The sequence below is a fragment of the Metopolophium dirhodum genome, chromosome 2 (genome assembly GCF_019925205.1).
Source record: "Metopolophium dirhodum isolate CAU chromosome 2, ASM1992520v1, whole genome shotgun sequence".
Taxonomy (NCBI): Eukaryota; Metazoa; Arthropoda; class Insecta; order Hemiptera; family Aphididae; genus Metopolophium; species Metopolophium dirhodum.
The window spans coordinates 880802-894670 of NC_083561.1; the positions used below are offsets into that span (position 1 = coordinate 880802).

The following is a 13869-nucleotide window of genomic DNA, read 5'->3' on the forward strand; positions in this document are numbered from 1 at the left end:
GATTTTTCTTCTTTGCGTATAATTAATATAAACATAAACTAATCACGTTCTTAATTATCTTTAAGATTAAAACGCACGCCCCTTCGATGCGAGTTATAACTATACTAGCTATTATAATGAAAGGGCGGCATCAGATTTTGGAAGGAGTTATTTTTTATATTTTAAATAAACATAAAACATATTATTACATTCGGATGGCCGAATATCAAATTAAAGAAATCTGTGAGGTTAGCTTATGAGCTGGTAGGTATTTCCTTGGAATCACCAACATTAATATAATATTTTAATTACCGAGTAATTCACGATTTCTCTCTTCGAAATGCATTATTATATGTACCGCCCCGCAACTGCTGCAGTGACAGTTAAAATTAGTTTTTAATCAACTTCGTCCATAACGTGCGTGCGCATCACAATTTTTCTTCTCGTGTTATATTATTATTATTTTTATTTTATGTATACTATAATATGGTCCGTCCGGAAACCGCTTTTGCTTATCATTCCGGGACGGGCGGCAGTATAATTCGGCGTGTGTCCGCCAGCCGTTACTACGGATCTCCGGTCACGCGTTCAATCGCGCTGCAGTTTAAAACTATAAACACTTCAAATACCTAATTCGATGCACTGACGATGCGTTTACCAATACGATATTATATATAGTTATCGGTGTGCACTCGATTCCGAAACGATTTTCGAGCGGGAAACACGATATTGTTGTTACCACCATATTATGTGTATTCCGAATTCCGGTCTGAAACAAAATATGTATCGTGGCTAGGAGTACCTATATATTATATATATATATATCAAGCCGTATAAATAAATGGTTATGTGACGGGCAGCGTAAAAAATCAGGGCTTATTTTTGGCAATGTGAATAATTATTTAAATATTTTCTATATTGCACAGACATTCCATTAAAATCTAATTTATAGAATGACTGATTTATAGCGAGTAATGTGAATACTTTAAAAAAAATATGCATATACATATGTATTGGTACCTATTTGTGCAAATAAATTATGTTGTTGAGTTGTAACTTCGATTCGAGTTTAGTTCCTATATTAGTTTATTTGTTATTATTATAGGTAGGTAATGCATTATATTTATGGGATAGACGATAGTGGTAGCCTAGTTTTTATTCACTATCTATATCACTTATCAAGGTATTTATGATTGTAAATGCACTCAATTATAATATATCTATCATATTTTATCTCCATTTTTATAATCTTGACAGTTCCAAATTTCGAATAAATTACCTGTTATATTCGTTCTGCTTACATATACTTATTATATAAATCTATCTATTACTCATATTATAATATTATATCATAATCGTGTACAACTAAAAACAAAGTTCATACAAGTAGTCAATAACCTACCCCAGTGGCTGAGTACCCCGATAGTGTTGACCCACGACCGAAGGTACATTATATAATAACTAAGTGGAATGAAATTAGCAGCTGGACGACTTTGTATATCAAAATGTAATGGAACTATTCCGTGTATTGCAATAATAAATTATGAAAATCATTTTTTTTAAATTTAAATTTAAAGTTAAATATGATTTATATACATACAACCTTCTTGTAAATCAATTTTTTTTTCGTTTGTAATTAATTATCTTTAAATAAAACTCGAAATATAACTTATTTTCCCGTTAGATCTTTGTGCATAAAAAAAATTACTGGTCCGCATCTGATGTATGATGTATACATAGCCCACTTGCAATGGGCATTCTACATACATTGTCCGGGAATTTTATCAAATGCCCAGTTTTCTATTTCCCCCCCCCCCCCCAACATTGTACGTTATTTTTTATTATATCAATCACGTGAGAACTCCGAGGCAGCCCGTCACCTGCAAGCTGTTTCGAACGCGTCTGTCGGACAATAACGACATCATATGTATATTATTATTATTGTTATTATTATTACGTATATATTGTATATATAGTATACGTTCGTACAAAATATAAAAACGAAATCACTGTTCGGATTATACAATAATAATAATAATAATAATCATAATAATATAATAGTACCTATAGGGGGGACGAGGTGGCCGAGTGGTCTAACGCGACGGATTCGGCACAGCCGGTCCGAGCTCGATCCTCGACCACTGGGCGGCATTTTTCTCCGTGCAAGTCACGGTGTCCGGAGAACAAGTGCCGCCATCCCCCCACCCCGGGGCACGGCAGAAACCTACGGGTGCCCCACTAGAAATTCTGCCAAACACAACACACACGTGTACCAACTTACCCAATATAAAACCTACCAAACCTACCCAATATAAAACCTACAGTGCCCTCCCCACACCCAATGGCCTATGTTGCCGCGGGTTACCCAATAAAAAAAAAAAAAAAAAAAAAAAAAAAATAGTACCTATAGTATAATATGTGCGTGTGTTCCTCCTATAGCGCGCGAGTCTCTCGTATACGTCAAACCAGCTTCAATGTACCTCTATAATATAAACTCGTATAGTAAGTTATATTGTCGTGTATACATCCGACGCATAGGCACATTATAATACTCATCATCGTATTCGTGTGCAGTACGCGTCAACAATGAAGCGCTCGGTGAATCGTGTTGCGAGTCAAATTATATATATTATTCCGACTGCGCTGGTGTATATAGACTATACACGATTTTGTTTTGTCCAACATCGTAGTATATATATATAGTTAAGTACTTAAAAGAAAAAAACTTCTACTATAATACGACTCTATAATATACATCGTTGTTCTTTTATTTCTCGCGTACATCGCATAAGTTGTACATCATGTGCAGCGCGATTATAATATATTATATGGCCGAGAAATATTGCGTTTACGTGCTTTTCCGTCTGCAACCACCACCACCCCCACCCCCCTCCCCGACATGGCCGTAGTTTGTATTTTTTACGAATTTGTCTGCCGCACCAGTCGTCGACGTCGGCACACGCGCGTGTCACGTGTGTTCTTGTTTGTTTGTTTGTTTATTATATTATCATCACAACAATTAAACGGCTTTCGACGGGTGAGTGTAAGACACGACCGCGCGTTTTCAAGTAGAAAAAATCGTACTCGAGCGGCGAAATTAACGGCGTGTATATTATTATGCTAATGCGTGTCGTCGCCCCCGTTGACAATTACAATTCACTGCATAATAAAAACGTTCTATAAAATATTACTGAAATCTCGAGACAAAGTGAAATACAACAATATATTATAATATACACAAACACCATATTATTATTATTATATATGTAGGTAGTTATATGTATGGTATATAGTACGCCGTAAAACAGTCTATTTAGTATTTACGTTTTCATGAAATATTCAACATTTAAGTAGTTGTTTACCTTAATTGTTTACTCGAGTCTTGCGGATAAAAAAAAAGTTCTAATTGTTTAATTTTGTTGAACGTTGTTGTATGCTTTTCATTGTGTATATGCGCGCGTGCGCGCGTGTATACATAACAAATATTTAAACGCGTTTCGGTGTGTATACATATATATATATATTATGTTATATAATTCGCATTCAGCTTATCGACTATGGCTTAGGTACACAAAATAACGACTGCGTGCAATTTTTTTAGCTGGAAGGGGAGGTTCACAACTCGTCAAGAATCAAAAAAAAAAATACATATACCTACCTATTTCTATGGTGAAATAGGGCGATATATATCATCATTATTTTTATGACCACTGCAAAAATCAAATATCACAATTATAGGTATATTATTGTTTGTATGTATACGGTATACCTATATACGAGAAATCAAAACGCGACAGACAGCATTATCGCGACGTCGACTGGGCTGATGCGAGATTTATGGGTCGCACGAGACGTTTACGGGTTCTTGACAGATGGTCGCGTGGACACAATTTTTTTTCCATACTGTATTATAATATATAAGTATATGAAATGAGTCGTCACCGTGCGTGGATTTCGGTTTGACGGTGCAGGACACGAAAAAAAAAAACCCGAAACAGCCGCGCGTATGTATACATATATACATAATATTACCTACCTACCGCTGTACTGCAGCAGATAATGTCGGATAAAACGTCGTTTTTATTATCATATTATTTTCGGAAAGAATCGGCTGTGTTTCACGGTTACATATCGCGTATATTATTATATTATGTGCGCGCCGTAAAATAATATAATATTATAACGTAGGATTATCGTCTTGACCGATCTGCGGACATTTTTTTCTTTCGAAAAACGCGATTTATTGTCCGGTTGGCGTGTGTACACAATTGAGACACGAAACCGACGTGCTCTAAATCACAAGTTCGTGATCTCTGGTCGCCGGCCACCACGTCCTAAACTGGCAACCAGTGCATCCCGGCGTACCTATATGGCTATATATACCTATATAATATAAGTGCGTTTATTTCGCTATCACGATTTCGACACAGCACAAAATTGTTATATATATAATAAATTATTATATATATATATATATATATATATATATAATAAATTATATATATATATATATATGTGTGCGTGTGTGTTTGGGACGAGCGGTCACGTGCTCTGGTTGTGCAGCATGTACCTTATATACCGCGATTATTAAAACGAATGGAATAATATATATAATATTGCAACGCCTATCCGATTTCATATAAATTATTGCAAATGAAACCAGCACTTGTGTTGCTGGTATTGATTCGTTTACTGTGGTATATAATATTATAATAATATATATATATATATAAATTTCTTTTCGCAGTGAACGGAGGCTGGTCGCCGTGGTCGCAGTGGTCCGAATGCAGTTCCCGGTGCGGCAAAGGGCAACAGAAAAGGACCAGAGTGTGCAACAACCCGGTGCCGCTCAACGGGGGCAAACCCTGCCCCGGACCGGCGGTGAATAAGGCCGAATGCACTTCCATCTGTCCGGGTAAGTCTAGCAAACAAAAATATTATTATCGTACGTAGTTCGATTACCATCTCGGTATTCCGACGATGGCGGTGCGGCATACTGTGGTACATATGTGTAATACACGCGTAATATGCGGGATGTCGAAAGTTCATTAATCGCGAAGTTAAATAGACTTTAAACTTATTCCATATAACATACCCCGCCGCCGCCGTTGCGGTGTACGCCATCGTAATATATTATTATTACTGTGTATAGCGAGTATGGGCCGACCGATGTTTGTTTCAAGCGCGTGCTCGTATATATAATATATATATAATATATATATATATATTTTATATGTTAACAATGCCGCCGCCGCTCAGTTGTCGGCAAACTAGTTATCCACTAACGAGTTTTCTATAGAACTCGATGGCTGGGTCTTTATTGCGAGCCTATATTAAATACATCGAAAGACTTGACCGATAATAATTACACTAACTATATATATTATATTATATATATAGCTATATATACACACAATTACCTACCGATGATTTTTTAATTGCTCTTTGACGAAAATAATCTTATATTTTTTTTTAAACCTTTTATTTTATAACATATTATCCGTTACAATCAGCTCAGCTATATTATATTGATTATTATACCTATTTTATCCACACCCGACTCACCGCGCACGTTACCGGTACATTTTATATTATAATATAATATATAATATTTAGGTACCTATGTATAGGTATTGTATTGTACATGTGCGGCGTGCGTGTGCTTTGTGAGTCGGCCTAACAATATTATTGACGCGTTATCCTATTTAGCCGCTATATATAGTAAATTATTTCACTCTTTATATCTTCTCCGAGAGATAGTTATCTGGCACGTACGATTTGTACGACTTAACGTCGAAAGTCTTCCTCGCGCGCGCGCTCGCGTTAGGCTTCATTAAGTACACCTTTTAAAAGTCTCATGAAATCGTGTCGGAAGAAAACTGGTTTCATTAATCTGGTATTCCCACGCGCGTCGTTTTCAAATATCTCAAATGATTAAAAAAAAATATACAAAAAAATGTGATAGTTACTGAAATTTTAATTAAAATATAATTTAACTACAATATATATCTAATATTATTATATAGTAGCGGTACCACCTATTCGTGCGGTAAATTAAACTATAATATGTACGGAATAGACACGTAACAAGTGTACAACTCATATATTATATAAGAGGACATTAACCAAGTAAAATTGCATGTCAACATTTTTTTTTTTTACGAAACCAGAAACGTCCTGCAAAAGCAAATAATTATAACTAAACAACAATATATAATAATAACCCTGAGACTCAGGGTAGTATATCCATTTGGGGGTAGGTAAGTACACGAAGCACATAAAAATATATTTATTATTTATAAGGTTTATATCGTGCGAGTTCGTTCGCCGACAAACTCATAAGAAATGCAAACTGCACTTTGCCGACCGAATGGAAAACAAGAAACGGAAAAAAATATATACCTTATAAGTATGTATACCCACAATTGGCCATAAAAATTGTATGTTTGAAAAAAGGAAAATCGGTTATGAGAAGAAAAAGCGAACGGTGGCGGGTGGTGATGCGAAACATATTACATGTTGGCTGTATTTCACTTATTTATACAACTCAAGTATGAAAATTGTATCTGATTTGGATTTTTTTCTTTACAATTCTCGGACAAATTAAGAATCATAATATTGTTTATTATTTACGTATAATATGCGTGTGCAGTATTATTTTTTATGAGATTACAGTTAGGTCACCTTCAGCGGTTCTCTAACCCCAAGCACGAGGGAGTTAGTATTTAGGTACCCATATATTATTGCTACGATGTAAGTAGATATTTTAGAATAATATGTATATCGAAATTATATATAGATGCGTTCTGTAAGAGGTAAAAAAAAAATGATCGATGCCTTAATTTGTTTAGCAACTCGCCGCTCTATATACCGCGAAAAACCCCTTCGAGTTTTTCTGTGTTTTACATAATATTAAGAATGCGACTTTTCTTGCTCGTTTAAAGCGTCCTGGAAAAAAAACGAAAAGAAAAACACCGGCGAGGGGATGAAGGAGACACCGGTTTCTCTCGGGCAACAATAAGGGCTAATGGTTCCCCGGCAAGGGATAGAATCGCAAAACAGCATCTGCGCCGCCCGTGCACTTAGTTTAATTCCAGTAATTTGTATTCTAAATCCGTTGCGCGCGTTGCTCACGTGAACAATAATTAGTACACCGTGCAGTATTATAATGCCGCCGCCGCTCGGCGTTCGGTCGGATCTCGCAAAAACCTGGTCACGAGCGTCCACTTTTGGGCGCTCCGGGTCGCGGACCGAAAACCAAAAAAAATAAAATATATATCCCAACCCGAAACAGTAGTTAACCCTATCGTGCCGTTTAGCTCGAGATTATAATACATAATATTATATATAAGTATACCTATACCGATACCCGCGAAGAACGACTACGCTTTTTGGTAAATATTTCCAGTCACTATTGATAAATATAATCATTATAAATAAATAATTTACTATAATAAAATATGTAAATAATATTCACTCTTCGTCATATACATATATACGTGCACAGACTTATCGTGGTCTGGGGTATATTTACAGCACTAGATCGATCCGATAACGCCCAATTCCTATACTGTTTTTAAATAAAAGTTTACTCAAAACACACTCGCCGTTCTATTATTATTAAAGTTCTCACAACAAAATTTAGTTCATATACAATTAAATTAAATACATTTAAAAAAATATAATATTCTAATAACGAAATAAATTACGATATGTATTTTATTAAACGGTAAAAATTATAATTTAAACTAATAAAAAATCATATAATTATAAAATTTTAATAATTACTTAATAATATTTCATTTTCTGTAGAAGAATATTGTTATTTTAGTTTTATTTCTTCGAAATACACAAGCTTTAACGATCAAGTATTTGCATTATTTTAAGAAAATTACAAGAACGATAAGAAATTATTACTGAAAATGCGGGGTAGGTATGTGATGTTCCTTTTACGTATATTTAAATTCTATTTCCGTAGTTTTTGAGATTTTTTTAAGCGATTAGGCATAACTTTTAGTTTTACTAACATTGGTTATACTTATATTATTTTGATTTTCTATTAAGCAAAAACATAATTTTATTTTCATCTTTATCGAATTTGTTTAATCGAGTATTTGTGTAATTTTTTTATCTGTTTTAGAATTTGTCACTTATATCGTATTTTTCAATTTAATTAATTTTTATCGTTTTTTTTTTTGTCATCATTAGATGAAAAAATATTTTCAATTCACAAAATTATCTGTTATCAGTATTTTTTTACGCTCAGCGACATATTGTTAACTCCATCGCAATAGTCGTCGTACCCATACACATTTCAATAATGTTGCAGGCCATAATAATATGTGCATTTAAAAAAAATATATTAGGTATATGCGCATTACCATAATCTCGTTGTATACCATGTATTTATAAGCACGGTATATGACAACTGAATAGGACGGATAGCGGACGTGTGTATTGTGAAAAATTCAGAATATGACATATACGCAAATAAATATTATTTTCATTATTATTAGTTCTATACACTGTTATTATTTCTGGTATACCCAAATATATTTATTTTTTTTTTGCACATCATAATAATTACCGTTCTCTTTTTGGAGTTCACCCCGCCGACCGTGATGGACGTGTTTTTTGTGTTATGCAATCGATTGTCAACCCTTTTGCACACTGCAGCACCCTCATTTCCGATCTTTTGTGTCAGCGTGCAGCCAATATTATATGCAACGCGTAGTGCACCGAATTTACCGCACTCGGCCGCGCGCGTCAATGTCCCTTCATGCAAACAAATGCAAGGCGACCATCTGCCGTTAATTGTTGCTAATGGAAAAGTCACGTTGCTGCAGCTTATTTATAGCTAGGTATAAAAGATATTTCACAAAATGTGTATCTAACGATTTTCAGTTTTGGTTTAACGATCGTTTTATTTCGACCAAAGTGTATGCTGCGGTATACCTATACTTTATATTATATTATATAAAAATATCTGCAGAATAATTAAAAGTGAAAATGGGGGAGGGAGTTCTCAATTGAAAAACAATTTTTTATCGTGACCGGATTACATCCTGAAGTGGTACAAAAAAATCTCAAATATTCAAAAATATGGTCTCCAGGTAAATTTAAAAATTCCAAAATCAGAATTTGAATACACGCATAATTTAATGATAAAAGCGGATGACCATGCTTCAGAAACCTCTTATTAAAAATGTTATTATGTACAACAAAATATTAGGTTGTACCTACTAACATCGTAGACAACGCAGACATTTTTAGCAAAATAACACGATTTATTTAATGCCTTGTTTGTTGTAACTACAGTTATATTCGAAAGCCGATGAAATAAACTCGCGCGGCTATATATTCGAAAGCCGAAGATTAACCACTGGGAGGCGGGTGACAAGACGAGAAGTTTGCGTGTTATTCCGAGTGCATCTTTGACTATAATAGTAATTAACGGGTCGGAGGAACCGCGGGTGGGCCGCCGCAAAGTAACACGTATGTTGCAGGTTGAATACGCCCAAATATATAATGGAATCGATCGTATACTAATTTCATTCCAGCTCGATGCCGATTTTATTTCTAGTTTTTATTATTATTATTATTATTATTTATATTATTATTCATAACAACTTCTTATGACGAAATAGGTATACAGGAAACGATTTCAATCTAAACGACCAAAACACATAGATTTATTTGACGTATTATATAAAATGTATTACTCATTCATATTATATTCATTATTACTATTAAGTATTTAATATTATTTATAATCAATTCCACACTTACGGCCCAATAGTGAAACGGTTGAAATAATTTGCATGTTTTTCTATTGATATATACAGTTGATGTGTTTGTTTGATTGTTTCTAAACGTTCTCATCTGCAGTATAGACGTGCATGATTAAACGGTTCCTAATCAAAGTGTCCGGGCTCGTCGATGTTTTACGAGACTTAAACAAGTTTCATTATAAATTGCCGTCTAATATATTAGGTACGAAGAAAATCACACTCGCGAGTTTGTAAACGATCGAGATCTCCATTATTCATGACCCGAATTCAAACATCAAAAAAACTTAAGCCCGGCGGTCTGCTGCAGTATTCACAGCGAAATCTCAAAATTCAATTCGCAATGTGTGTGCATTAGTAGTTTTTATACCCTGCGCGACGCAGATAGTATATTATGTGGGTATCTGCACAGAATTCATTCGTGGAAATCCGTACCCGAACCGCAAGACCGTTTAAAAGGTAAAAAAAAAGGTTTCGTTTTTGTAGACGATTTTCCGAGCGAAATAAATCGCCGCAGTGCTTCGGACGCGTCGTTCACCGCGTAAAAGGTCGCGCAAAAATTAATGTCTGTTTTCGATTAACTACGGCGGCGGACGGGGTACCCGGATCTATCGTATGCAATTACGAAGGACGCGTATCATAATATATTCGAATTCATATTCATATTATAATATGTACACATATTTTGTCGGACGAAAAAATGCACGACGACCGTGAACCGCGTACACGGTATATCGGGTATGTGTGCAGTGTGCACGTTTGTGGTGGTCATAAATCCTAGTCTCGTACATAATATCTTTTGATTGCAGGTATTTCCACGCCCTCGTGCACTGACTTACCACGGCTTGCGTAATTAAATTTAATGTCACCGCGTCGTGTGCATAAAAGAACGCGTCGCTTTGTCATCGCGGGCCGCATGCTCATTCAGACTTTGGGTTTCGTGGATGAAAAAAAAATCCTCTACGTATATTTCTGATTAAATATCGTGACTGTTTCCGAGGCGGGGAATGGTATCATACACTTCAGTCGTCCCCAAACGAAATTGAATCATTTTATAAAACCGTTTATTTCGTATATTTAATACAAACCCATCCAAACGTCTGTTATTATATTTTTAAGAATATTAAGATGATACTACGCCATTACGGTTCGTTATATTTTCCAAAAATGTCACTTACACATCAAAGTCAACCCGTTGTGCGTGCACCCTCTCCGTATAATATGTGTACACGTGTCACTGGTCGTAAATATTAAACGCTCGGGAATATGCGATCCCTCTCAAAATGCAATTTCACACGCGGCCCAGGGTCACTGGCCCCGTTGTGAAGTTGTAGTTCATACATTTTTTAAATAAAATTATAATATTCATAATTCATATTATTCAAAATCAACAAATAATAGTTTTAAAGAACGGCAGTTCGTATGATTGTAGAGTATTTATTAACAGTAATTTCACAAAGTATAAATTCAAGTCGATTAATTTTTAATTTGTCCGTGTTTAACCACTTTTTAATTCTCACTCAAATTAATTTATTTTTCCGATTCGTTGTCATCGTATACCTAATTTAATATTTAATCAGTCACTCTAGTACTGTACTGTAGTAAGTATCTACAAATAGTAATAGAAAAACAAAATATTCAATATAAACTATAATAATATGAACTAATATTATGTACCAAAGTTAATTGGGCTATGAAAACGACTTTGTTTATGTGTTCAGTTTATTTAATTAAATTTGGACTGTGGGTTTCGAATATTTACGATTAATTATCGGTATATTACAATAATAATATAATTAATGTGACTTCAAAAAACTATGAGTTCTTAGATATTATAGGTAGGTTATACATAAATAAAATATCAATAATAAATAACAATAATTATTATGAGATAGAGTATTGTTTAAAAAAGCGGGTTGTCGATCAAAAAATTAAAATAATACTCATTCTCCAACATGGTGGTTTTCTGAGGAAATGTTATGTTATGTCATGATATTATTTTTATTATTGTTACATTAATAATTGTCGTTATTGCTTTCGATTTAACGACGCACTATAAACTAACTCGCGGCGATATTTCTCAAGTGTCCGCGTTAAACGTGTATAAGTATAATTAAAACAATTTAAAAACAAATGTTAATAAAGTAATTTAAAAGTAACCTTATAGTCTCGATAGACATTATATATAGGTAGAACCGCACGCAACTGTTATAGTTTTAGGCTTAATTAGAGGGTTTGTACTATGTTTTATAATATACAAGATAATAGATCTTTACTGTGTAGTGTATATATTTATAATACTATATATAATATATAAGCCTGCCGAAGTAACGTTATTAAAAACTTTTGTGTTTCGCGTCCACTGCTACTATTATAATACTAAGCCGGCTGCAGTTCTATGACTGACAATACGATCGGGAAGACGCGACTTTTTAAAAGTTTGTTAATGCCTACCTGCTATAAATTATATTACATGACGAATGCGAAACTGCTGGATTCTCGATCTGCAGTCGGCTCACCGTGTCAAAAAGTTTGAGGTTCGAGTACTATATATAATATACGGCTCGTATCGACTTATACATATTATTATACTTGCATACGGAAACGGCATAATATTATATACGTCCTTAAAGCCTAACAACCCCCGTATAGTAAATTTAACGCTTCGCCCCGTAGATCCTCGTCATAATATTAAGTATTCGCGCATAAAATCAGAGTTTCAATAACACCGTAATTATACGACGAATGTTGGGACAACATCATATTATTATTATATTATTATTAGGTAGGTACAAAACTCATCGTATACGACGTTAATGTAAGACGGTGTGCGTATACCTAGGTAGTAGGTACATCATCTTTACCGATTCCGCGATTATCTCTAAAACATTATATAGACGTTATGCCAACGCAGGGCAATATTATATTATATTAATATTATGTATAATAATAATATTATAATATATGCGCTTACGTTATACACACAATGATGCGGGACGGGGTGTTCGGCGGTGTTTATGATATTCCAATCAGCACGCGCGTAATCCTATCTGTGTAATTACACCCGGCGATCCGGATTAACTATTTTATGAGGTTATATTATTATTATATTTATATATAAAATACCCTCGAGTATATAATATGGCGGCGCGCTGCAACAAAACCAGTAGAGACGTTAATGAATGCGTTGACGAGGGTTAAAAATATTTCGTGGGCTTTTAGACCGCACCGGTCGTTTTGCGGCTCGGACTATGCGTATTATAATGTATTATTATTATTATTATCATTATCATCATCATTATCGCTATATTAACCTGCTTTATCAACGTGTGCGAATTAATACGCCACCTAAAATCGGATTATATTATATTCTCGTCTGCTGCAGGGGACACGGCTGTGATTTGAGTGTGAGTGGTGAATGGTACAATATTTGTAAACACTTCCGATTATACTACGCCAATGATCATCGTTGTGTAAAGTCGACGGATCTGGAGAAAATAACGTTTTGCGTTTTAATGTTTTTTCATTATTTATATAATTTTTGCAGTTTTGTACTTTGGTACAGATTGAAGTAGTTAACAATAAATAATTACCTATAGGTACTATATTATACACCCACCTAAACTAAATTCTTAATAAGGTTGAAAATACGTGTAATGTATAAAGACGCAATATATATTATAATATAGGTATACAATTATTACGGGGGAATACTTTCATTAATGAAAGTGTATAAAATAGTATTTCTTAGAATTTAAATTTTACTTTTAAAATTTACTCAGTATAATTATTATTATTAAACTTATCGAGCTTCGTGAAAGTTTTACAGTGTAGGTCGGGACGAGGTGGAAGAGGATGAGGTGATTCATTTCTCGCATCAAAATTAGCGACAAAGCTAATATTTTACGACAATATCGTCATATTAACGCGTGCAACGTTTGACGTCGTCGACGGGTGGTGGTGGTGGTGGTGGTTCAGGTATATTGATTACAATACACTCGACGTTAAAGTAAATCGTGCGTCAGACAAGGTATATTATACTATCCTGCAGCTCGCGCGTCCTGGTGTCCTGCGCGAACAGTTTGCGCGAATGGAGAAAGGA

The 13869-nt window shown here is 34.5% G+C and overlaps 1 protein-coding gene across 2 annotated transcripts in view; it reads left to right on the top strand.

Annotated features, from left to right (window-relative positions):
- LOC132939308 (netrin receptor UNC5B) overlaps positions 1–13869 on the top strand; it is a 126507-nt gene that overhangs the window by 91381 nt on the left and 21257 nt on the right. For both annotated transcript variants that reach the window (XM_061006399.1, XM_061006400.1), the window contains exon 5: positions 4727–4894. In XM_061006399.1, the coding sequence (XP_060862382.1) occupies positions 4727–4894 (168 nt within the window). The remainder of the gene's footprint in view (positions 1–4726; positions 4895–13869) is intronic.